The 27,170-nt window shown below is 36.5% G+C and overlaps 2 protein-coding genes across 5 annotated transcripts in view; one reads left to right on the top strand and one right to left on the bottom strand.

Annotated features, from left to right (window-relative positions):
- The window catches only part of CtBP (C-terminal binding protein), a 138,604-nt gene extending 123,786 nt beyond the window's left edge, over positions 1-14,818 (top strand). Inside the window, exons 2-11 of one of the 4 annotated variants that reach the window (XM_068388682.1) lie at positions 2,009-2,087; positions 2,176-2,520; positions 2,853-2,981; positions 4,996-5,163; positions 5,672-5,735; positions 6,889-7,013; positions 7,677-7,766; positions 8,921-9,062; positions 12,715-13,162; positions 13,305-14,818. In XM_068388682.1, coding sequence (XP_068244783.1) covers positions 2,218-2,520; positions 2,853-2,981; positions 4,996-5,163; positions 5,672-5,735; positions 6,889-7,013; positions 7,677-7,766; positions 8,921-9,062; positions 12,715-13,115 — 1,422 coding nt within the window. In that variant the 5' untranslated portion in view covers positions 2,009-2,087; positions 2,176-2,217 and the 3' untranslated portion in view covers positions 13,116-13,162; positions 13,305-14,818. The remainder of the gene's footprint in view (positions 1-2,008; positions 2,088-2,175; positions 2,521-2,852; positions 2,982-4,995; positions 5,164-5,671; positions 5,736-6,888; positions 7,014-7,676; positions 7,767-8,920; positions 9,063-12,714; positions 13,163-13,304) is intronic. The other 3 variants (XM_068388685.1, XM_068388683.1, XM_068388686.1) reach the window with 3 other exon arrangements.
- Positions 14,819-20,171: 5,353 nt separating this feature from the next.
- The window catches only part of deltaCOP (coatomer subunit delta), a 79,107-nt gene continuing 72,108 nt past the window's right edge, over positions 20,172-27,170 (bottom strand). The window contains exons 7-9 of the mRNA XM_068388687.1: positions 26,978-27,161; positions 26,508-26,824; positions 20,172-21,768 (exon numbers count right to left, since the gene is read on the bottom strand). Coding sequence (XP_068244788.1) covers positions 21,679-21,768; positions 26,508-26,824; positions 26,978-27,161 — 591 coding nt within the window. The 3' untranslated portion in view covers positions 20,172-21,678. The remainder of the gene's footprint in view (positions 21,769-26,507; positions 26,825-26,977; positions 27,162-27,170) is intronic.

The raw sequence follows: 27,170 nt of genomic DNA on the forward strand, positions 1-27,170 counted from the left end.
GGGTTGGTAGGAAAGTTCGCTTTTGGGAGAGAGGTTTCTTTCACGGCTGTAATCTTCAGTTGTAGAGTTTTCACTCTGAAGTTAGGTCTCTCTCTCTCTCTCTCTCTCTCTCTCTCTCTCTCTCTCTCCTTCCAGCTGATGTAGTAAACAGTAACACGGTAAACGAGTTCAAGAATAAGTTAGACAAGACCATAAGAACTCTTAAATCCTTAAACTAAATCACTCCATCGAAGAGAAAATGGAGTGTCCAAGGAGACCCCCAGAATCCTTGTAACACTCTCTCTCTCTCTCTCTCTCTCTCTCTCTCTCTCTCTCTCTCTCTCTCTCTCTCTCTCTCTCTCTCTCTCTCTCTCTCCATTGAATTTTCTCTCGGAAACATGTCAGGCCATTGTGAGTTTAATCAACTTTCTATGACATATTTTCTTTCCAAGTACTGTATTGTACATATCCTGAGGTTGTTATCGTTTTTGTAATAGGAAATCCCATTCGTAATATACAGGAAATGTTATTTTAATTTGTTTTTGTATGTACACGTCATAACTTGAAGAAATTTTCAAGTCGAAGATATTTTTTTTTTTTGATTGATTAGTCCCGGACAATAATTCCTGCAAAGGAACATAGAGATTGAGGCGGATCATTATATTAAAATGGAATGATTAGAGAACCATTTTAAGCAAGTCGAGAGAGAGAGAGAGAGAGAGAGAGAGAGAGAGAGAGAGAGAGAGAGAGAGAGAGAGAGAGAGAGAGCTCTCTGATAGACTTACTAATTCTCTCTCTCTCTCTCTCTCTCTCTCTCTCTCTCTCTCTCTCTCTCTCTCTCTCGCTCTCTCTATATATTATATATATATATATATATATATATATATATATATATATATATATATATATATATATATATATATATATATACACATATATACACGAAGAGAGTATAAACTATTTATAGTAGGTTAGTAATCATTACCTCGAAGTCTAGTTGTCTCCTTGTGTTCATCTCGAACTTTTAAAGCGTGATATCCCCATCGGATGGCCTTTGGTGGTCGCCTCCCACCTCTTCGGTGTGAGACTTCTGAAAGCTGGTTTCCACTCACATTTCTTTATTCAACGGCTATGAATACTCATATTCAATCTAATATATTATTGAAGTTGGAGATATTGTTATGGATAATTCGATAGATGTAGAAATGGACTATAAAAGATTCTGTTTGACTTTGTTATTCTATTTGAATTAAATAGTGATTTTTAAAAATATCAGTTTATTACACTGTACCGTAGTGCATCGTCGTGAAATATTTATCCGTAAAACGAAGCTACGTCTCACATGACATGACATCAATGTTCGCTAGGCCACACCCTTCTGTTTACATTACCCGTATCATTGTGTCCTTTCAAGAAGTGATTTCGTATCATAGCATAAAGAATATCACCGTAGTTTGTCGTAAGGTTTGGAAATTCCTCTTAATAGATTTAGGTTATATGATATTTTTTACTTGATCTGATCGACTCGCCAAGTATGTAGTTCTCTTATGCCACGATTCGATATCCTTGTTCTTTAATATGAAGAGATAATTATAGTCAATTCTTTTTAGTGAGGCAGATTTACACCGACTCGCAGGGGTGCCCTTTTAGCTCGGAGAAGTTTCCTGATCGCTGATTGGTTGGACGACATAATTCTAACCAATCAGATAGCAGGAAACTTTTCCGAGCTAAAAGAACACCGTTGCGAGTCGGTGCAAATGCGCCTCATTAAAAAAAAAAAATAGTATAGAGTAGCATATAATTACCTCTTTTCAATGCCCTTTACATATTTACTCCCCTAATGCTCACTCTTGTATTTCATAACAAAAACAGTGGTTATGACATTATATAAATAATTGCATGGGGTTGGGTTGGCTAATTTACATAATCTATGAATCTCGTGGTATTTCTCTTATGCCATCTGACAAAATGGTGATAAAACTTGCTCATTTATAATTCATCTCAAGATAATTTTTTCTTTTTTTTGCAGGTGAACGTCTTGCATACCCATATAACCAATTAGCGTCTCCTATAGAGAGACGCTCTTGGTGAAAGCATACAAAATTTAGGTAAGTCTCATTCCTTTATATCTTATGATATAAATGAACTTATAACATCTTAGAACTGAGTTTAATTTTATATTACCGTTTCTTACAGTGAGTCGATCTAGTCCATAATTTCATAGCCCACGAAAAATTTATGGCGTTTTTTTTTCCAGTATTGGGTAGTCGATTTCGAGTGGGGTGCATGGATAAGCCCCCGGGGTTAGGGGCTGATCGTCAGTTCCCTGTGCCACAAGCAGTTCCCTCACCCATGATTCAAACAAACAAAAGACAGCGGCTGGATGTCAGACCGCCCATCCCAAATGGACCAGGCATGCACGCCCGTCCCCTTGTTGCCCTTCTCGATGGGCGGGACTGTGCAGTTGAAATGCCCATCCTTAAGGATGTGGCGACAGTTGCCTTTTGTGATGCCCAGTCCACATCAGAAATACATGAAAAGGTTAGAGGATATTTTGTCTCGTACTAATGTGGCGTCGTTCATGAATAAAACCTAAAAAGGGAACTTGAGTTAGAAATTTATCTATAGTTTGAATATTTCACAGCCTTATCAATACATTTAACTGTTAAAGACCTTAACGTTATCAAGATGATATTGAGGGGCGTCAGTGAAGAGATTAAGTACAGTACAATGGTATATATGGCATCATGACGGATTCAACAATTTTGATTATTCAAAGTACGTTACAGTAAATTTTCCTTCCTTGCGAATGACCTTTAATAACATCAAGCTAACATTTTTTAATTGTCTTATTAATGCTATCTCATCCACAGGTTTTAAATGAGGCGGTGGGAGCTTTGATGTGGCACACCATAACTCTGACAAAAGAGGACTTAGAAAAATTCAAGGCGCTTAAAGTTATAGTACGAATTGGTAGTGGCATTGACAATGTTGATGTCAAAGTAAGTTAACCATGATTTAAACTTTTGTAAAGCTCAAATTGTCGTGAAAACTTTATCGCTGTCTTGTTTGAGACAACTCAAACATTCTCTCTCTGCATACATGTTTGATGGTTTCCTCAAAATGTCATGTCCAATATTGATAGTTTTACAATTTGGTTAGTAAAAGATTTGATTAGGCATCAGCAATCGTAAAGTATTTTATACATCCTAACTACTTTTTTTTCTTTTACCTTTTCTAAAGAAGTAAAAGCCTTCCTCAAAATGTCATGTCCAATATTGATAGTTTTACAATTTGGTTCGTAAAAGATTTGATTAGGCATCAGCAATCGTAAAGTATTTTGTATTTCCTGACTACTCTTTTTTTTTTTCTTTTACCTTTTCTAAAGAAGTAAAAGCCAACTGGCTGACACTCGAGATGGCTTTCATTTTGTTGGCTCTTATGGATGCTCAATATTCGTTGTTAACTTTTCTTAACAAAAGTTTTTAATGCCACAAGTTTGGAAAGTTATGAAACTTACATTTCAGCGGGAAGATGGAGGAGGAGAAGTATAGCTCAAGTTGTATTTTTCATTTAAAAAGTTATAAAAGATAAAGTTATTCTGATGAGATAATAGTTGTAAAGTATTATTCTTCATCTTTCAAAATCATACATGATTGAAACCGAGTAAAAAAAAGAAATAAATAAAAAAGTTATTAAAGAAAAGATTATTCTGATATAATCATCCTATTGTATTATTGTTTCTTCGTCTTTTCAAAGTCATACATGATTGAAATTGTAAAAAAAGAAAGAACTAGAAAAGTATTGCATAGCAAGAATCCTGAGGTCATTTTAAACTTTTGTTGAATTTAAAGTTGATGCAGACTCGTTGTCCCCGAGTTTTGGGAATTTGACAAAAGTTTGCCAGAAAGCTTCCCAAAGTTAAAAACTTTTTCCTTCAAAGTTGATAACTCTTAGGTTGATTGCTGGAGTCTTTCCAATAAGAGAGTTTTGGCATAGTTAGAATCTTTCTTTAGTGATTGGCTCCTTGGTTTTCGGTTTTTTTTTCTTTTATCATTCTTTTTGTTGGACTATTAACTTGGAATGTTTTTTTTCCAGTTTAACATTACAAGAAATGTTTAACTTGAACATATCTTGTGTGCAGAGTAGATTACCAATGTATGTATATATATATATATATATATATATATATATATATATATATATATATATATATATATATATATATATATATTTATATAATATGTATGTTAATGATTCAAAGTCATTTATAGCTGGTGCAATTTAATAGTTTAAAACGTTTTATTCTCTGAAGGCCATTAATTATGCTAAATGGGCATTTTTTAATTTTTCGGAAATCATAAAGAAAATTCAGATTTATTTATATTACAGTACTGTGTATAGTAGAAGCACATTTAGAAAACTAACAATCAAGATAAGTTACTGTAAAATCAATTACTATAAAGCTACAGACAATTTAAAAAAAAAAAAGGAAAAAAAAATTATAGTTTTTAAAATATGTACTGTACATTGAAGTCTCTGAGTGGCTAATAAGAAATTTCAGGCTTTGTCCATTTTACTTTCATTATTGAGATTGTTTGAAATTAATATGCTTGAAGGCAACATGGTATATACTTCATAACCTCTTATACCTTTATAAATATCATTAGTTTATAAAAATAATTATTATTACTTGCAAAGCTACAACCCTAGTTGGAAAAGCAGGATGCTATAAGCCCAAGGAACTTAAAAAAAAAAAAAAACAAAAAAAAAACAAGAGGAAGAGTAATAAGTTGAAATAGTGTGCCCTCAAGCAATAGAAATCTACCTCTAGACAGTGGAAAACCAAGTACAAAGGTTACGGCACTACCGAAGAGTAGAGAACAGTGGTATGATTTTGGAGTGGCCTTTTCCTTAGAGGAGATGCCGCATACTAATTGTAGCAATTAATTTTTATCTTATTTGAATGCTCAAAATTAAATTAAGAAAGTCTAAAGGTTTATTTTTGTTTTACAGGCGGCAGGTGAATTGGGCATTGCAGTTTGCAACGTGCCAGGGTATGGCGTTGAGGAGGTTGCAGACACCACCATGTGTCTGATTTTAAATCTATATCGCCGAACATACTGGTTGGCCAACATGGTTCGAGAGGGGAAGAAGTTTACGGGTCCCGAGCAGGTGTGGGAGGTGTGATGCTGAACTTGTGACAAACAGTGAACATGAGTTGCATACATATGATTCAAACATGATAAAGATTATTTCCAGTTGCCACAACTGGAGAAAATATGAAATGTTTTGAGCCATATGTTACAACACATGATCACTGTTATTTCACATACATAGAAGCTTAAGTGCAAAGGAGCTTTTAATACTCTGTGCTTCAAAGTTAACCCCAGGTGGAAGGGTCTAATATTGGTGTAGTTTCGTGTGATTCATGCAATTTGGGGTATTTCAATATTGCTTTTCCCCCAAGAAATTAATCTTAACATTTCAAGGAAAGTAAATTAATCTTATATTTCATTTTCATAGAACAAAGCCTAAATGTACTTTGTTTTAAGCCTTTGGGGCATTTATTTTAGTCAAGTAATTTGTGGCATGCCCTCTAATTTGTATTAAATTACGCTGTTTTTTTCTCTGATATACTACTTAGTTTGGATTACCTTTTAAATCTTTACCTGTTTCCTTTCGGGATCAGGTTCGGGAAGCTGCGCAAGGATGTGCACGAATACGTGACGATACTCTAGGTATTGTTGGGTTGGGTAAGTATCGCTTTCTTTTGTGCTATTGATAATTTTGAACTTTTTAGAGCATCACAACATTTCAGAGCCTCTTTGTTTCAAGGTCTCTTTATTGATAAAAAATCTCAGTCTAAAGATGAATTTAGTACGGAAAATATTCATAGCACACACAGTACATTTTTTTCTATTTTAAGATTTAATTTGTATCAAAACAAATTGTGCTTTAGGTTTGTTCTTGTGACTTGATTTGCGATATTGAGTAATGTTTCTATGATTTGCTATTATATGTAGGAGAAGGTTTTAATGATATGCCAATACAGTAGATATAAAGTTGTTTTTAGGGTTTGGCTACTCTGTTTATAAATCAATATTGCTACTGGATTATCAGTTATTGCAGAAGCTTTGTGTATTTTGATGTCATCAACTTTAGTTTGGTTTACTACAATATTGAAACAAGTCTGTACTAATGTACTTCCAGATATTCATTTCAAGATGTTATACAGACTCATGTTGAAAATGTTTAGCAGAAGTTACTCTTTACAATAAGAACATTAATTTTGTAGATCAAAACCTGGGAGTAAAATTTAAAGATATTAGTTTTTACATCTTGGTATTAACCCTTTTACCCCCAAAGGACGTACTTGTACGTTTCACAAAACTCATCCCTTTACCCCCATGGACGTACTGGTACGTCCTTGGGAAAAACTGCTATTTAAATTTTTTTTTTTTTTTTTTAATATTTTTGGAGAAACTTCATGCTTTTTCCAAGAGAATGAGACCAATCTGACCTCTATGACAAAAATTAAGGCTGTTAGAGCAATTTAAAAAAAAATATACTGCAAAATGTGCTTGAAAAAAAATAACCTTTGGGGGTTAAGGGTTGGAAATTTCCAAATAGCCTGGGGGTAAAAGGGTTAATATTTTTCTGCACTTAGCATTCAGTAAGAATATCAGTATGAGGCTCCTTATCTCACTTTGCAGATCACTGTTATTAAGTTTGCACTTAATTTCATTTATTTCTCATGTAATTTCTTTAAAGCTAGATTATTCAGTTTCTTATCAAGGAATATTTAAATTGAGCCTCTTAGTACTATGGACTTTAACTTATTCAGTTAGGGGTTGAAATCATGCACTTTAATGTTGATGGAAGTTTAATAAATATCCATAATTACAGGTCGTATTGGGTCTGCCGTTGCATTAAGAGCAAAAGCCTTTGGGTTCAACGTTACATTTTATGATCCATACTTATCAGATGGCATTGAGAAAAGTCTGGGTCTCTCTAGAGTATATACACTACAGGTGAGGTTCATGTTCCAATTGTTAAGAATAATTGAGTGGATTGTGTAATTCTTTACGGAGAGAAAACTATTTTCACTACTAATTGGAAAGGAAGCATCCAGAATTTATATAGTAATCAAGTTATGACTCTCAGCAAGTTGAAATGTACTGATAAACAGAAAGATTACAGCTTTATTTTAATTTTAAAAGGTTGTCTATTCTTGATGGATTGATGGAAACATGTTTAAATTTAGGGGGGAAAAAAAAAACTAAAAACTACTGAGAAATTAAACTTACCACATTGCATAGAGAAGGTATTTTAATTTTATGGACACAGCCATCATGGTTTGAGAGGTCTTTATTTGTCCTTTAAGTATTATAAATTGACACTTTGCAGTTTAGGATGCATTTTTTCACTGCTTGGGAAGTTTTTCGTTGTTATCACTACAACCATAAGCTTGAAGTAACTGAATGTGATATGATTGTCAGGCTATGTTAAAAATGGTAAGGGTAGTTTTCTTTCACTCCATCATTCCTTTAGCATTTTCTTTATATTATTTTACTTGATTGTTTTCATGTTTATAAAAACAATGGCAAATAGCAAAAAGATTGGCTTTTGCAGGAATACATTAATCTGATGTTTGTAACTACAAGAGGATTCATTGCAATGGTTTTTTTTTTCAGGATCTGTTATACCGGAGTGATTGCGTATCATTGCATTGCTCCCTAAATGAACATAACAATCATTTGATAAATGATTTTACCATCAAACAGGTAAATAACTGCTTTGTAATTTTTTTCATAAAGTTTAATTGTAGAATTGATTAAGCTATTATGGTATTGTCTTGTTTGTATAATTAGGCTATTCCAATAACACTGAATTTTTCACAGCAGCTTGATTACATTAAACTGAATGCTTGTTGGGCATACTTTTAATCCATTTATAAAATTTTTGCAAGATAATGGTTCAGTATTAAGTATTCTTAAATAGCTTAACCAGATTGAGAAGTTGAAATACTATACTATGATTTACCTTGAAGGTATATTGATAATTTAATGAATTCCTCAGAAGCAGTAGTACATTAGTAGTTTAGAGAAAATGAATGGGGATGGAAACAGTTTAAATGGAGTGTGTTATAGTATAGTGAATGGGACATTGATAAAAAAAAATATGAAAGTATAAAAAGGAAGCTTTTTTGCTGTATAAAGTATTATAAATGAAAAGGAGAAAAGGGAGGACACTAAAGGTTAGAGTTTATGTTTAATTATTAAAAAGGAATACGTAATATTAGAGGCACCTTCAGGTAAAGCGTTACAGTATGGTTGTGGCTATCTAAAAATAAATTTTTAATCATATAAAGGGAAAACATAGTATTACAGGCACCTTCAGTTAAAGCAATTCAGTATGAAATTTTATTAAAGGGAAATTTATACTATTACAAATGGCTTAAATAAATTGCTAGCAATGCAGTACAGTACATTATAGTGCCTTAACATACCATCAGGATTATAATCACTCTTTGGGTAGTAATTTCTTCGATTTATAGGAAAGGTTGTGATCTGGAAACGTAAGCTGCTGATAATTAAAGAATTCATAAAAAAGGATGCACTCTCAGTCAATTTTCCTAAATTTATTAAGGCCTTTTTACCCATGCATAAACCTGTCCTTTTAGTGTATCTAGAATCTTGTCTTGTTTAGTCGTCCAACCACTTATAAATAACAATTACTCAGTAGAAAAGAATAGGTTATATTTACAAGTTTAATCATTCCAATTTGAAGATAATTTTTGTTGTTGGTGGGAGGGGGTGACACATAAAACTTAACCTGTTTTCTTTCAACCTGTCTTCTTTCCTAATTTTTTACGTATAATTATAGTTGTTGTTAATTTTCTCGGTAACTAAATTTAAACTTCTCTTCTATAAATTAGATGAGGCCTGGAGCATTTTTGGTCAATACAGCTCGAGGAGCTTTGGTTGATGAAAATGCTTTGGCGTCTGCACTAAAGGAAGGAAGAATCAGAGCAGCAGCCCTGGATGTCCATGAGAATGAACCATATAACCCATTCACAGGTAAAGTGCAGTTTTGTTTCGTATGTAATTACTTATTACACTGGTTTCACTTATTTTGATGAACCATTCATTATTGCTGCCAGTACTCGCAGAAATCTTAATATTGAGTTTACAGTTAACACATCAGGTCAATAATTTTACTGTAAAAGTTTATAAAGGATTTTCTTTTTTTTACATCACTGGTTGCAATGTCAAATTTTTTGTTTCATTTTTCCAATTATTAGTTTCATATCTGGTGAAGGATATAAGCAATATTTCACTGGAATATTCCAATTGTGTGAAATTATTTTCTTAAAAACTGGATGATAATGGGAAATCAACCTTTTCTGTGAAGTTTTTTTGTGTGTAAACAATCGGTCTTTAGTGTAATTTCATAAAGGAGCTAGATATTTCATACTGATAATTTAAATATTTTGTGGTTCAAAGATGACAGACTAAAGTATGAATTAACTGGAAATTTTCATTTGTGTATCATGAAGTTTACCGAGGCCGCCGAGGCATATTTCGAGTCTGGCTCACTCAAGGGATTGTTTTTGAAAGAAAATTGAGAAGAGGGAGTTGGGTAACGACCAAATAAATTTGAGGCGAAATACTAAAAAAGCTGTACAACTCGTATTGGAGGAAAGCTGCTGCAATGGACTTTTAAATGCCATTTAATTTTTGCAAGTCCTTTTTGTGAGTATTCTTCCCTGGAAATTAATTGACCAGTTCAGTGGGAGTAATTCTCATGATTTCGTTCATAATTTTGAGTATTGTATTTCATAAAAAAGTTACATGAATACATCATGTGATTAGAGGTTAAGCTTTATTTCATCTTTAAACCAAAGGGTTTGTTCATTATAAGATGATTCTTTGTACATTCTTTAAGGAAATTTAATCAAGAAGGATAGCATTTGTAATTATTTTATTTTTGCTGTTATTCTAACTTCAACATTGCCTGCCACTTGGAATTTATACAGTTGTCGGACTCTTTTCCTGCTACATGGAACAAGCTATAATTTTTTCATTGACTTCTTACTGTTATTAAAATCAGATTAGGTTTTAAATATCTAGATCATCTTGGTTTTATTGTTGATACTGAAAAATTTAGTAGGTAGATCTTTTCTAGAGAACTTTGCATATAATGGCCACTATATTGATCAATATTTGAGAGTTGCATGAAATTAGGGTTAATTCTTAGTTAAAATCTTGGTTCTTAATAGAAAGCTTTTCATGAAAAACTTGTGTTGATTATATATATGAAAACAAAATTTTGAGACATGTTTATGGTTTTAAATGCATAATTGAATTGAAAAGTCTTACGTCAATGAAGCAAAGCCTTCATAATTTTGCATTTATGGAAAGAACTTTTGATGTGATTAGTATTTTGCATTATTTAAAAGAACAATTCACATTGTAATGTGTCTTGTATTAATGAAATCTCTACTGGGGCAAAGAAGAACCATCATATACCCATTAATAAGAGAAGCATCAGTTTTAACAACAGAAGGTGAAGAAAGGCAACTTTGGATGGAACACTTTAGTGAGGTCATGAATAGGAGATATGAAGGGAATTATTCAACTGATATACCTGAAGCTGAGGAAGACCTTGATGTGCCCATGAATGAATTCAAGGTGTTTCAAGTCGAAGGGGATGGATAGCCCCTGGATATGATGGAATAACTGCTGAGATGATATTGGCCAAAAATAAAGTGACTCCCAGAATATATACTAGATACTTTATGTAGAATGGGGCGTGAAGAGGCAAAACCTGATGAATGAGAGCAAGGAGTGTTGGTGAAAAGGGCCAAACAAAGAGATTTGACTGATTGCAATAAGTACAGAGGCATCACACTCAAGTCAGTTGTCATGAAAATATATATTATGCTCATTCTAAAGCGACTAGAGAGAAAGATTGATGAAAACTTGAGAGATGAACAAGCAAGATTTAAAAAAAGGTCTTTGTACTGACCCAATTTTCATTTAAAGACATGTGGTACAGCATTGTGTAGAATATAAAAATCCACTTTTGATGGCATTTGAGAACTATGAAAAAGCCTTTGATAATGTGCATCGGCCAATTTTGTGGAGAGTCCTGCATTATGGAGTACCTCTTAAATATGTATACAGTATTTAATTAAGTCTTTTCATAAGCATAGCAAGTGCAAAGTTATTTTAGTGGAGTCTTATCACAATGAATTTCCAGTGGAGTACTCCAAGGGAATGTGTTGTCACATATGTTGTTTATCCTCCTCATGGATTTTGTAATTCATATAAAAGTTGGGGATGGTGGCGAAGGATTGAAGTGTATTGATAATAGGAAATTAGCTGAATTGGAGTATGCTGATGATGCTGTCCTTAATAGGAGAATACCAAAGGACTTACAAAGCTTGCTTACTAGAATGCATGAAATGTCACTAGAGTTTGGACTCGAGATAAATTGAAGAAAGACAAATGATGAGAACGGAATATACAACGGAAGATGAAACATCACTGGAAGGAGAAAGGATTAATGAAGTGGAATCATTTAAATATTTAAGAACTATGATCTTTACAGGATCTTTAGAATTTGAGTTTAACGAAAGATTGAAAAAAAGCAAATCAGACAATGGCTAGGTTAAGTAAAATTTGGAAATCAATTTGCCAGAAATTGCATATAAAAATCAGGACATATAACAGTTTAGTGAGATCCATATTACTTTATGGACACGAGTCGTATGACAGTGACACAATATCCAACAGATATTGTAAATTTGAAAACAAATCCCTCTGAAGGAAATTGGAAGTTCAATGGCAATACTGGACTAGAAATGAAACTATAAGAGAGATCATGGTAAGGGGTAGATGGAGATGGTTTGGGCATGCTTTTTGCACTTCCCAAGAGAGATTAGTTCACCAAACTTTCAACTGCGCTCCACAAGGCACTAGAAGAAGAAGAGTTGGAAGACCCAGACGTAAAGTAGGAAATGTTGAATGGAGAAGTGTCGATTTAAAATCTCTCAATAGTGATGACTGGCGAAATCTAGCAGAGGTCCTTTATGTCAATAGGTGTAGGAGATAATGATGAGTCTTAGTGAAATTTTTTAATATATAAAGAGGATGTGCCTTGTGGTTATCACATTTAAAATTTTGGTCTATGTTGCAGCTATAATCTAAATTATCTAGTTAACTTGGCTGTATAATGTTGACGACATTTATATTTTCCAAATTAAAGCTTGTTGGAGTCACATATTAAAGATCAAATAGGTGTAAACTAATGAAAATTTAAATATTCTTCTGTTATCGGGATACAGAATGTTCATATACAAGTGAAAAATATGAACTAGTTGCTATGGTGGTTTGGTAAACTATAGGTAGGAAGAACACCTAAAAACTGTTAACTAGACAATTATCATGAATATGTTTTTCCCATGGAGTTAGCATTTGTATAATTAATTGAGAATATGTGCATAGTACCTCAATATCCAAACCACAGAACTGATGTGTTTGTCAAGGTTACTATGACTTTATATAGATAAGTATTCATGTGTAGCGAGAAATGTAATAATCCTGTTAGTTCTCTGCAAATGTCCTTTACATCACAATACTGAGGAATGTGTTTTTACTTTTGATATTTTATATAGAAAATTAAGGCTCGAGTAGAAAGAGGTAATTATTTAATTTTTATTTTTAGGTCCCCTCAAAGATGCACCAAATTTGATATGCACACCACATGCCGCCTACTACTCTGATGCTTCAAGCAATGAATTAAGAGAGATGGCTGCCAGTGAGATCAGACGAGCCATCATTGGACGTATACCAGATGCCCTGAGGAATTGTGTCAACAAAGAGTACTTCATGGGCAACTATCCAGAAGGCGTAAATGGCACTGCAGCCCCATACTATGTGCCAGTCCATTCGACGACAAGTATTGATAACATCCCTCCGCAGTCTAGTGGTCCTCCCCCCACAAGCCATGTGGGGCCAGGTATACCACCGCCACACATGCCTCCAAATGTACCAGTAAGTGGCCGTGCTTCTCCACAGACTGGACCACCTGGCCCACCTGGTCCTCGTGAATCCACATCGCCATAACACAAATTTTCCATCACTTCCACTACTTCAGTTTTGAACCCTCCACAGTGAGTATTGATCAAAATTCAAAAATTATACTCACAATTACTCACAATTCAATTTTCAAAGTAATGTACAGTAACATAAAATAATTGCTCTACCATTTGTTTTCCAAATAAAATTACAAATTTTTTTTTCTTTATTCCGTAGGTGACTACAAGTAACCCGTATAAGGAGTCATTCCATCATGAAAGCTGAATCTGAAAATGCAGAAGGCTGCTATTACATACTTTCGGGTGGAGCCACACCCAGAAACGTGCAAAGTCTATGTACAAATTGAACACTTCTTCCTTAAGTATAATAAGGATAATTCTCAGTGAAATGGACACTTATGAGTGAGGTGACAGTTATAACAATAAATTAAAAGCTACATATGAAGAGTACGACAGCTTTGTCAGTCACGGCATTTGAATTGTAGCTGGAAGATCCTGTTTAGTTTCCTTTGCTAGCTGCATTATTTTTATTTTCTTAAATGAAGAACAATGAGGGGCCACGATACCTAAACTGAAGGCCATCTCCTGTAATAAGGCAGATAGTGTAACTCAGGTTTCAATCCTCTGTATGTATGTCATGAAAAGTCCCAAGTTGGAGAGATTTATAGGTCTTGGGCTTCCCTGTCTGGAAGGTTATCGTGTTGCAAGATTTTTTCTGCGAAAGGGGGATGCAAAAGCTACCAGATACGACTAAAATTTAACCGTTTTGTATAATTAAGCGCTGTAAATCTTAGCTGGTAGCCTTATGCTTTCTCTAGCTGATATCTTTCCACTCATTCACCAGGGAATCCTGCAATACCCAGTGTATATGTGAAGTCATAGTGAAAATGTGAACTGTGTAAGCTTTTTTGTTTAATGTCATTATTTCATAATTGTATATTTTTTTCACTCCAGAATAGATAGCTAGGCATAGACAAATTTTATTTGTATTTCTGTGATGGTATCAGTGTGAATGATTATTTTGCCCCTCTATTTTGAGAGGAGTCCATGTAAATGAAGAAAATGAAAAAAGCAATAGAATTGCTAAATAATTCAAAATTCTGTTAGGCTGAATTGAGTTATAAAATTAAAAAATACGTACTTTTACCTAATCATCAAAAATAGTGAAATCTTTACAAATTTTCAAGTGTAGCTGGGCGTAGGTAAATGGTGTAAGGGTCAGATTTAAGGGTTAAAACATTAGCCGAGGACAATGAGTGGAGTTTGCCCTCTGAAAAGATTGCTTACATACACAGAAAATTATAAATTTAGTTTTTAATGTAGCTGGATTAGTTTTATTTGGAAGTTAATTTTCTTTCATTTAATGGAAGTGAAGGGCATTGTAAAGCTCAGTACATTTGCAAAGAGTAAACTTCACCTTTCAAATAAGAGGGCTTTGTAAATTTTTGTAAATTATGTCATGAAATTTAACTGCATTATATATGCACATTTATTGTAAGTGCAATTACTCAATTCAGCTACTTCATTGAGACAGACTTTGTATTTACACTAATAATTTCATCAAAATTTAGTAAGAATGTCCCAGCAAATGATGACAAAACTACTGAAAGTCACGTTCCTAAACGAGGCGCACACAAGCATTGTGCAGTTGTAAAGTTTTGTAAAAAAGAAAATAAAAATAAAAAAACACTAGCCAGTTATATAGTAGTTATCAATAAAAGACACAATGGTTATTTTGTTTAACTACCTTTTGGGGTGGGGGATAGTATTCTGTGGTCTCCAAGGATTTTTCTGTAAAAGGCCATGCCACAACAGTGGATTCGAATACCCTGTATGAAGAAATATCAAAGAAATCTGTGTATAAAGGACCTATAGATAACAAAAGTATTCCTATGCTTAGACCTGTGTCAGGGTCACTCTCGGACATAACTACAGCATCACCATCCTATGTGGAAGAGGATGGAGGACTCGATCCTGGGTTCATGGCCAACCGTATTCAGTCATTGCCACAAATCTAGAGCAAAACTTGAGGAAACCTTCCATTCAAAACCATGGGCAACTTCATTAGAGATCATATAGCTTGCTCACTCTTTTTCAATGCTAACATTAGCAGACCTCAAAGGCTTGAATGGGTACTCTTGAGAGCCTGGTATATATGTACTGCTCTAGGGGCCTGATATCCCCGGGTGGGCAAGACTGCTCAAAGCTCCTCACAAACTTTGACAACTTCTAGGAACCGGAGAGGTCTACTCTTCAACTGAAATACCCTACTCAAGGCCGAGCAGTAGTCTTTGACAGTCTCTACTAAGAACGCTTCTCCCGGGGAAGGAAGACGAAGATAATCATGATCTATACTTGTGACCTCAACTATAAGCAAGCAGATCACAATACGACTGTATGAGGGCATCTGGGAACTTCTAGGGTCCTCCTGATTCCTGGCATAATCAACACATTGCTGATTAATGGTTGAGTTGGTCTGAAAGGTGGAAAGGCATAAATGTCCAAGTGATCGCAGTGGGGATGAAGGGGTCTTCAAACAGCCTCTGGAGCTGGGAATGGGGGGGAGCTTCATGTCTGGCCACAAGGCACACACGTCGATCCTTGGAGCTCCAGAACAAGAAGCCGTCTGTAACCAGTGGATGTAGAAACCACTCTGCTCCCTACCAGTGCCTGGTGGCTTGAGACGGTGGTGTTGTAGACTATCATGGCTACCTAGGGCTTCCTCAAATGTTCTTGACATGCCTGTAAGCCTCGAAAGGCTGGTTGCATCTCAAGGACATCAAAAGCAGATGCCTCTCCTCTTCGGTCTTCCCTCCTAAGTCGACCAGGAGTGCTCTCTGCCTTTCCATCAATCTGTCCTTGTTGAGCCACTAGGACCACTCGTACTGTACCTCCTGAGCCACCGGCACAAGATGGACCAAGGAATCCCTATTGGATGCCAAGCGATCGTCCAGACACCATCGATGAACAGTGAGCTATTCCAACGAAGACAGACGACACAAATCTCTTAATGTATCTCAATAATTATCTCATACAAGCAGAGGTTGAAGTACCTGAGCATGCTGATAAACTGGGCAGCAGTTCGTCTAGTGCCTGCTCATCAGACCTAAAAAGTACCTCCTTTTTCTGTACGGTAATGGATACCAATGCAAGACTGTATGCCTTCCCAGGTATCCATTCGGGTGTTCTCCATGATAGCTGCTTACGCCTCTTGTGGGGGACAAGTCTCCATATGTATCTCAATGATTATCTCATATACAAGCCGAGGTTGAAGAACCTGAACATACTGATAAACGGGGCAACAGTTAGTCTTTCCCAACCTCCCCGAGTTTGCTGATGCAATCAGCTGTTGGGAAAGACTTACTGCTGCCCAGTTTATCAGCATGCTCAGCTACTTCAACCTCTAGTTGTAGATGAGATAATCATTGAGATACATTGAGAGACTTGTCCCCCACAGGAGGCGTAGGCAGCTATCATGGAGAACACCCGAATGGATACCTGGGAAGTCATACAGTCTTGCACTGGTATTCAATATCGTACAGGAAGAGGAGGTACTTTTTAAGGTCTGATGAACAGGCGCTATGAAAGTATTTTTCCTTCTGATCTAATAAAGCATACTCTCTCCCTCTACGATGGAAAACACTGCAGACTACACTGTTTCCATCCTGAACTTCGTTTGGCACACAAACTTATTCAGAAGACCAGTCCCCAGCCACCTGTTGCCTTTTTCTCCAGTTAGAGTCGACTAAAAAAGTTTGGAGATCTGTCTTGAACGACTTCAAGAGCAATCTTCACCAACTTCACTTTTATCTATGCCTGCGAGGCCAGGCTTCCCTTGATGTCCCATCATGAACTTGACTGGAACAGGAGCTGGGGGTGGGGGGTGAAGGTCCAGTAAGGGTAGTGCAATAAGTAAAATCCCTGAAAGACACTCTCCACCTCAGGCTCAGTCTCGTGTCTCCACCAAGTAGCCCCGTGACGATAGCAACAACACCCTATTCTTTATAGCGGACGAGGGGAAACACCTCTCTGTGTTTCTCTTGCCCTTTCCTCTTCCCACAACCATTCTTCCTCGAAACAGTGGGCTGTGATGATGAAAAAGGCTGTGCTTGCACAGCCTCTTTTCTTGAAGAGGTAGGGGGGAGTTACGGAACAGCTATAGGAGCGAGCGCAGGGCCCTACCCAGATTCCAAACCTTGGGCGCTAATCCCTTTGAAGAACCAGAGCCCTTGAAGGCAACAGCTTGGTGTATCAGGTAGTCCTGTGAAGCAGTTCTCCACGAACCCACGGCCGTCTACAAATGACTCCAGCAGAAGAGACGTGGAAACTTGCCAAAAAGTCCCTCGAACACCTTCACTCCCCTCTGGTTAACCTGCTTTGAGAAGTGAGCAGACACATTTCACTTTTTCGAAACCCAGATACCCAACAGGTAGGGCTAGGACTGCCTACAGAGTGGAGGCAGCAAAATCTTGCTTGAGCTGCTGAATGGAGAGAATTCTTAGACCTAAAGAGCAGCTCCAACAAGGGCTTCCATACTCAAGGCACCATAGTACTGATCCATTATTGAATCAAACCACCCCCAAAGGTGGAGCCTTGGGCATCTCCCAGTCCATTGTTTACATGAATGAAAGCAAGGACCTTCACAAAAGAACTCTCTGATTCAGGGTAAACAACCTTCAAACACTCTGGACCCGGCCCAGAGATTTTTAGACATACTAACCCTGAGCACCCTTGTCCACAGCCAGAGGTGAGGGTGAAGCTGAATGCTAAGGAAAATATACTCTCTAAACAAGTACCATTCCGCCTAAAATTAATCCAACAGGAGCCACAACAAGGGAGGGGGGGGGGGAGAGCACACTGTCAAAGAGGAAGGGGTTAGGTACACTCAAAGGCCCCACGACCCCAGAACCAGTTGGGCCTCAGGCACACTATACTGACACTGAGGGAGGAAAAAATAGCCTTTCAAACCCGGCACAAAGGTCGGGGTGACGGACACGGGAAGGGGAGCACTGGCACTGGGTCAGGGATTGGGTTCTCACCAAGGACAAGGGAAACACCTTGTTACCCTTACCTTCCTTCCCTTACATTACTGGGACTTGGGGCAACTAACACGAACTACCAACCACTAGATTCCCTGCCACCGGGGAATCATCACGCCTTCGCTACAGAGGAGACAAAAACACAACACATAGGTGCCTACTAGAAAGACTTGAGGAAGTCCAAGTTTAAGTCAACTCCTCATCAACTGCCTGCATGGTCACAATAGAAGGCCCTTCAGTTAACGAAACGGAGTGGCAAACACTTGTGGTTTCCAGTGCACCAACAAAGCCTGAAAAAGGATGCCAATGTTGATCCACTCTCTCTTTACCCCTGTGGGGTACTCCCCAAGGATTGATCCAGGGGGCGTAAGCACCAGACATTAACGCTTAGCACGCTTCTTCCCCTTCAAGGCATACTGCACCAGAGGCCATGATCAACACTTGGAGCAAGGGGATGCCCCGAATAAAGCACAGAGGGAATGTGGAAGTATAGCCAGCTTTGCCACGAAATACTGTAGCTGCACTGCTTATCCAACTCCCGGTAGCACCAAGCTCTTATTCCATTTCATTCATTCTTCAACAACCACACACTGTTAAGTAAAAAGAATCAAGTTATGGCAGGCGCTTTAAAGTATGTCTGTACCCCACTAATGTCAAAGTAATTTGGGAGTTATGAGCCAACTGGAAGGGGGCAGGGATTCTTCGCCACACACTCTTTCTAGTCAGATAACTGCACGTTTTCTATTTCAATGGAAAATTCCAGCTCGCGCCTAAGATATCTTCCCAATTATTGGATGAAGGCTTGTAACTTGCGTAAGAACAAATAAAGTCTTTCATGTGGACATGAGTGTCTCAACAAACCATTCTCTTCTGTACTGTATTTGTCTTTACTCAAAAAAGCAATAGAACACAAACAGAAAAACAAAATGTACTTCAATAATCACTTAGTAACCTGGTAGGGGTCACAAACCAGTGAAATTGTGCTTTTAAACTCAAATGCATGGTGAACATGTTAACATAAATCAAAAGCAATTTAGAAAAGGACATTAATGGAGAAAGTCAGTGCAGATGTTTCATGATGCTGCAACAATAAGTAAAACTGGCATTTGTTTAAAAATACCAATTTTGGAGCTTAAGACTGAGAAACTAAATTGGGCTTGTCAATATCTAGAGAGAAAAAAGAAAATTTTTACATATTGAAAATTTTGTGCTTCAAAACGTATAGCATATGAATATTGGGGAAGGTTCAGTGTATTAGAATAATAGCATTAAGTGTTCCAGAAAAGAGCAGACATTTTAAAGGGTAATTTTCTGTCAATTCATAACTAGGATTGAGGACTTAAGCAAAAACCATATGTAAGAATCTACATCTGAAAAAGGGGAATCAAATCTTGAATAGTACAAGCTGGCATGACTGGAGTTTTGTTACACAAATGCAGAGCAACATATGATTAATGGGACTGTATAAAACAAAACAGGATTGTACGCTATTGATATCAGATATTGAGAAAGATGATGCAAAACATTCAATTCACATAAGAATGTAGAGGATAGGGTGAAAGAAATCAGAAAAATGAACGGTTCTAAATGATGAGCAAGAGAAAATTTATCCTCAACTCCTAGTGTACCAATGAGCGAGCTGGGTAAGCAAGTAACTGTTTATAGTTTATCATGGACTAACACAAAAAAAATGAGAGAGAGAGAGAGAGAGAGAGAGAGAGAGAGAGAGAGAGAGAGAGAGAGAGAGAGAGAGAGAGAGAGACTTCAAAAATTTTTGATGAAGGAAATATCTTATTGACGTAGACAATTGACTTTCATTTAGTAAACCTGGAAAGGACAGAGGAAAGAATCTAAAATGCCAACAGAAATTGATACGTTTGAGGCAAGAGCCTAAGGGGTCAATAAAGATTGGAAGGTTTAATGAAGAGAAGTTATGGTCCAATGAGAAAAACCTTAGAATAAAGTAAAATTAAGATGATCAATACAAAGGACCTAAATAGAAGGCAAAGTAATAATAATGATGATGAGGTCAAAGTACAGAGGCATTCTTTGCTTTCATATCTTTAATGAATATCATATACAATGTATATTAAAAAAAATATTTCAAGTTTACCAGTAAATTTCCTTATAAATTACCAACAATTTTATAACTTAAACCTTAATACGACATTTGGACAAAGGCTGCTTCACAACTTGTAGCTACAATACCTCATTTCCCCTAAGCCATGAATTAAATAATTCTGTACCTTAAATGCAAGTTATGTAACAATAAAATAAAAATTACATTTTAAAAAAACCGCCACTAGAAGTTCTTGACAGGCTTTGACTGATTACTAAAAAAGGCTAAGTATTCAAGTGCGGAATATTTTGTACAATTATCAACTTATAAGATGTAAACTTTCACAGTGTTTCTTTGAAAGAAAATGCACAAAAAAATAGAGGACACTAACAATAAAAATAGATCCATTGAACAGAATAAAAATCATATAATATTGTCACCAAACTCGCATTAGGAGGTACCATAGAAAAGTGCATCACTACTAGGCAATCTCTATATACATCCTTATCATATAATAAAGTAAAAACGGCATTAATCAACAGTGGTTAAGTGTACACCACCTATCCTACATATGAATTAGATAAATCTTTATTCCTCTCATCCCCTCTAAAATCTCTAGGAGGAAGCCTTTATCAGCATAGAAAATAAGAAAAACAAAAATGTAACACAAGAAATAACAACAAAATCAATACCAGGTCAAGGGGCAAGAAAGACTATCAAACTGGTTTCCTGACCAAAAATCTTTGAATTTATCACCTAAATGTTAGGATGACCACCAATGCAAAAGTCTAAAACCAATCAAAACCAAAACATGTTCACCCTGGGGTTTATGACAACCCATAAAATGATTGAAATTGACAAAAACTCCTTTAAATCGGAAATAGTTTTCCTCACAAGGATTTTAGTATGTCAGGCCCTATGCTAAAGATCTTTCAAAACCAATGTTGAATCCGACATAATCATGACTAGACAAATTAGCTTAAAATTCAGGAGGAGCTCCATATTACAAACAATATCAAGTTAAATTTGAAATAGTCATAACAACATGACACTAACCTGGAATCGTACTAAACACTAAGAATTAAAATGGAATTGAATGTATAAAGACAACATATATGTGAAGGTCAAGATACTAGATGGAATGGAAGGAAGAAAATGTAAGAACTAGAGGTGGATGGTGTACCATATATACAGAATTTATGGCCTCTCTGTACAATATATCTTAATAAGCACTTTTATTGAATTCTTGTCTGTAGGACGAAAGCATTTATATATTGTCATTCATTCCAGTTTGCTAACTACTCACATGAAACTGTCAGACTTACCGGTAATCAGCAGTGAACATGTAGAATAGGAATGAAGTTGATAATAAAACTACAGTATGGTGGCTTGGGATACCTACGCCTACAGCCTTCTGTACATGGATTAAGTTTGTAGTAATAAAACATCTGAATTCAATAGCTATTGTGCACCATAACCAACAGGCAATAATCCTAATCAATCTCATACACGTTTGTTTTCAACTGCGTCTCTTGAGAGAATGTAATGGGAGCACCATCTGATGTGCTCACTACGCCAAGGACCTGCAAGAAAGGAAAAATTAGATAGGTATTGCTTTAAAAGTAAACATTCCCTTTGAAAAAAAAAGTTAAAAACATAAGAATTCTTGATTCTTGTGTGGTCATCACAAAGGATATGCTGTTAGGCATGGAAAAGAAAAAAATACATATGTACATAGTTGTACCTAAATTGACCCAAGTTCCTTATAAACATCCAATAACTAATTACAGTATGTTGAATGTTTATCTAGAAATAAGATGAAGCTATCTCGATAAACTAACTTATAAAAAAGATACACTGTCGATACAGTAGATGGTGGTAAAGGTTCTTTGCAATGTTCCTTGCTGCACATTTTTCAGCTTTTATTTTTCATGTCTCCTATAGTTTCTTTCCTATTTCATAGTTTGACATTTTGGAGAAAACAGTAAAGATCATATAGCCAATATGATTGTACCTATCATGGCTTGCTGCTAACCATCACCCAAGGTTATGACACAATTACAGTGACCAGTAAGAAGCAGATATTTACCACTCTGTACAGGACATGGAACTTTGATGACCAATTTCTAAACTCTGAAGGGATACAACTGTCACTGTAATTAATAAAAAAATGCATTCTTTCCTATGGGCCCCACAAATTTCTCTAATGTAAATATGAAGACCTAAGACCTATACAGAAATACATCGACTAATTAATTTTCAATACAGTACTGTACATCCTAAGTTGCCATGTACATTATTTTCTACAGTAGGCTACTGTGCTTGAAAGTAAATTGAATATTACCTCTGCTAAGGTTGGGTTTTTTATTTATTTTGTCTATCTGACTATGACGCAGTGAAAGTAAGAGAAACTGGTAATTTAGAGGAGGAGTGGAAGTTAGTAAAAGAAAATTTTGTTGGGATTGCAACTAATGTGTGTGGCAAGAAGTTTGTCGGAGGCAGCATGAGGAAGGGCAGTGAATGGTGGAATGGAGGAGTGAAGGTAAAAGTGGAAGAGAAAAAGAGGGTTTTTGAAGAATGGCTGCAGAGTAATAGTGTAGAGAAGTATGAAAGATATAGAGAGAAAAATGTGGAAGTAAAGCGCAAGGTAAGTGAGGCAAAAAGGGCAGCTGACCTGAGGTGGGGTCAGGGATTGGGTCATTCATATAAAGAGAATAAGTAGTAGTTTTGGAAAGAAGTGAAGAGAGTAAGGAAGACTGGTTCAAGAATTGAAGAGACAGTGAAAGATGGAAATGGAAGGTTGTTAAAAGAAGAGAAGAGGCAAGGAAAAGGTGGGCGGAATATTTTGAAAGTTTACTGAATGTTGAGGATACTAGGGAGGCAGATATAATTGCTGTTGCAGGTGTTGAGGTGCCGGTGATGGGAGATGAGAATGAGAGAGAGATTACAAGAGAGGAAGTGAGGAGAGCACTAGATGAAACGAGAGTAGGAAAAGCATCTGGTATGGATGGTATGAGAGCTGAGATGTTGAAGGAAGGGGGTGTGACTGTACTTGAATGGTTGGTGAGATTGTTTAATGTGTGTTTTGTGTTGTCATTGGTACCAGTAGATTGGGTTTGTGCGTGTATTGCACCACAATATAAGGGTAAATATAAGGGTAAGGGAGATGTGCACGAGTGCTTTAATTCAAAGGGTATTAGTTTGTTGAGTGTAGTTAGAAAAGTGTATGGTAATTAGTTTGTTGAGTGTAGTTAGAAAAGTGTATGGTAGAGTACTGATTAATAGGATTAAGGATAAAACAGAGAATACAATCTTAGAAGTAGAGGGTGGTTTTAGAAGAGGTAGGGGTTGTATGAATCAGATTTTTACAGTTAGGCAGATATGTGAGAAATATTTAGCAAAAGGTAAGGAGGTGTATGTTGTGTTTATGGATCTAGAGAAAGCGTATGATAGAGTTGATAGGGAAGCAATGTGGAATGTGATGAGGTTATATGGAGTTGGTGGAAGGTTGTTGCAAGCAGTGAAAAGTTTCTACAAAGGTAGTAAAGCATGTGTTAGGATAGGAAATGAAGTGAGCGAATGGTTTCCGGTAAGAGTGGGGCTGAGACAGGAATGTGTGATGTCGCCGTGGTTGTTTAACTTATATGTTGATGGAGTGGTGAGAGAGGTGAATGCTCGAGTGCTTGGACGAGGATTGAAACTAGTAGACAAGAATGACCATGAATGGGAGATAATACTGTACTGGTTGCGGACGCAGAAGAGAAGCTTGGCCGATTAGTGACAGAATTTGGAAGGGTGTGTGAAAGAAGGAAGTTGAGAGTTAATGTGGGTAAGAGTAAGGTTACGAGATGTACGAGAAGGGAAGGTGGTGCGAGGTTGAATGTCATGTTGAATGGAGAGTTACTTGAAGAGGTGGATCAGTTTAAGTACTTGGGGTCTGTTGTTGCAGCAAATGGTGGAGTGGAAGCAGATATACATCAGGGAGTGAATGAAGGATGCAAAGTGTTGGGGGAAAATTAAGGGAGTAGTAAACAATAGAGGGTTGGGCATGAATGTAGAGAGAGTTCTGTATGAGAAAGTAATTGTACCAACTGTGATGTATGGATCAGAGTTGTGGGGAATGAAAGTGAAGGAGAGACAGAAATTGAATGTGTTTGAGATGAAGTGTCTAAGGAGTTTGGCTGGTGTATCTCGAGTAGATAGGGTTAGGAACGAAGTAGTGAGGGTGAGAATGGTGTAAGAAATGAGCTAGCAGCTAGAGTGGATATGAATGTGATGAGGTGGTTTGGCCATATTGAGAGAATGGAAAATGGCTGTCTGCTAAAGATGATGAATGCAGAGTTAATGGGAGAAGTACAAGAGGAAGGCCATGGTTTGGGTGGATGGATGGCGTGAAGGAAGCTCTGGGTGACAGGAGGATAGATGTGAGAGAGGCAAGAGAGCGTGCTAGAAATAGGAATGAATGGCGAGTGACTGTGACGCAGTTCCGGTAGGCCCTGCTGCTTCCTCCTGTGCCTTGGTTGACCACGGAGATAGCACCAGATGAAGCTTCATCTGTGGTGAATAACTGGGGAGGGTGGGCTGTGGCACCCTAGCAGTACTAGCCGAACTCGATTGAGTCCCTTGTCAGGATGGGAGGAACGTAGAGAGGAGAGGTCCCCTTTTTTGTTTCATTTGTTTAATGTCGGCTAACCCCCCAAAAAAGGGGGAAATGCCTTGGTATATGTATGTATCTGACTATATGCTACATTACATGAAAACTAATGAACAGATTTTAAAGAAACAATGGGATAACTTTTGATGGCTATCGAAAAAGATCCAATAATCTTTTCAACAGAATCCTTACCTCATGATTTAGAATAATGGAATTTAGGTCACATGGCCCATCACAGGGGCTGGATAGGCAATTCAGTGCTGAGATGCACCTTGGGGAAAACCAACCAGTTGCAATTTGAAGTATAAAAAAATTAAATAACATTTTCTACTTCTATACTCATCTGATGCTTATATTACTTCTCTGAAAAGCTCCGTTTTATTAACATTTACCCCTTAAACTAAAAAATTCCCTATTTTCTTTCCTTTCAATAGACTTGTGCCTCTAGTAGAGTAATGAGAAAATCAAGTGGTTAATGGCAGCCAGAAGCTCATCAAGTCAAAGGTCCGGTCTTTTCAGTCTAAGTCAAAACTATTCTCTATCCCCTGGACACCACAAGTAGAGTATAGAAATAATAAATTCAATCATTAAAATTTCGCTTGTTTCTACGAACATCCCCTGATGTTCATATTGCAGATTCCCACACTTTGATGTAAGTAGGTTGCCCCTGAAGGAAATACTGTATACTGGTCATGTATAGTTTGAAATAATTAAATTTTTCCAGACTCGCGTGTAGTATAGACTACTGTACTTTCAACAAACCATCATAAAACCAGAACTTTAATATTATAAATTATTTTTATAGAGTAATTCCTTGGCTATCTCTGGTATTCTGTGAAGTAGATACAGAAACCTAGAGTATATTTTTTTCATCATTTATTAAACTTTTCATAATTTCTAATTTTCTTCATAAATGAAAGCAAACTTTTAATAAACCCTCTCAACAATCTTATCAACCCGTCATACTCTAAAAGCAGTATTTAACCAAAAACTTACTTTTAACTGTAGACATATCCTAACGTATACGTAAATGAAAAATTTGAATCTGAACTCATTAATGCACATACTGCTGGGCCAGGCTACAGTGTTGACCAAACTTTGTGTCCATTTACTGTTACTGAGGGCTAAAAGTATACCTACATGGGTCTCAAAAATATGACTCAATGGTCTTGAATGAATGTAAATTTTATGAGTTGGGTTTACTATTAGGAACTAATCAGTCAGTGTATCCAATTTTGTCAAATCAAAATTTTTTCAGCATTTAAAATTTGAAAAGTTACTTTGTCCGAAGGTTAAAAATTTTTAAGTGCTTTATTTTGCTTTTGTTATGTTTGCCACTCAGGATCAAGAATATTTACAAGAAATTGTATTTTGTAAAAATCCCCAATATTACTATACCAACTGTCGATAGTGTATTTGTTATTGATATCTCTATAAAATTAAGGATGAACTAGAAGAAGGACCTATACATTATTGTATTTTAATTTGTTGTATCCAGACCCCAGTGAGGGGTACTGAATAAATGTTTATTCATAACTGGCCCCCAAAAAACATTACATTAAAATTCAACTAAAAGGTTCAAAAAAACATCTGACATAGAATTCATTGAAAAAGAAATTCTAGCTTAACATTTCCCAAAATCATTATGAAACCTAGAAATGTTCTTACCTTGAGGTTGCAGAACGGCCGGGTAGAGCTGAAGCTCACTCGGACAGGGAAGAAATTGTCTGGAACACCACGGGCTGTGAAATCCATAGCTGCAGTTGGTGCAGTTTTGTCTATGATAGGTATTCTCCAAACAAGGGCACAGTGGGCGCGGTCATACTCGTGTTCACCTTCACAGTCATTTATAATGGGAGGAGGTGCTCCAGCAGCCAAGGGGATGGTTATAGTTACTTCGTTCAATTCCATTTCGGTGTTCTCCAGGTTATATTCTATATTAACATCACATCCACCTGCACCATTCTCTTGCGGCCAGCAGTTAACTAAGTAAAAGAAGAATGTTTATTGTAATTACACATCATAAGAAGTAAAGATTTTACTAGAACATCATCTTCCATATCTGCAAAAAGTTAAAAGTTCAACTTACATAACCTTTCAATCCAATGATTATTTATGCATTACAGTACTACACTTACTTGAAAGAGGAACATGTGAGTCGTCTGATGTCTGGAAGCGCCATTTAAGTACACCAACATCTGTGTTTGGTGGGAAAGGTCTATTGGACATTTTCATGCCTATCTGTCCACAGGAACGCCACAGTTCTCTATCAACATTAGGATGAGTCTGCAGCTGAATTTGTCTACTTTCGGTGTTGTCAACCTAAAAATT

This window comes from Palaemon carinicauda, chromosome 15, assembly GCF_036898095.1.
Source record: "Palaemon carinicauda isolate YSFRI2023 chromosome 15, ASM3689809v2, whole genome shotgun sequence".
In the NCBI taxonomy this organism is placed as follows: Eukaryota; Metazoa; Arthropoda; class Malacostraca; order Decapoda; family Palaemonidae; genus Palaemon; species Palaemon carinicauda.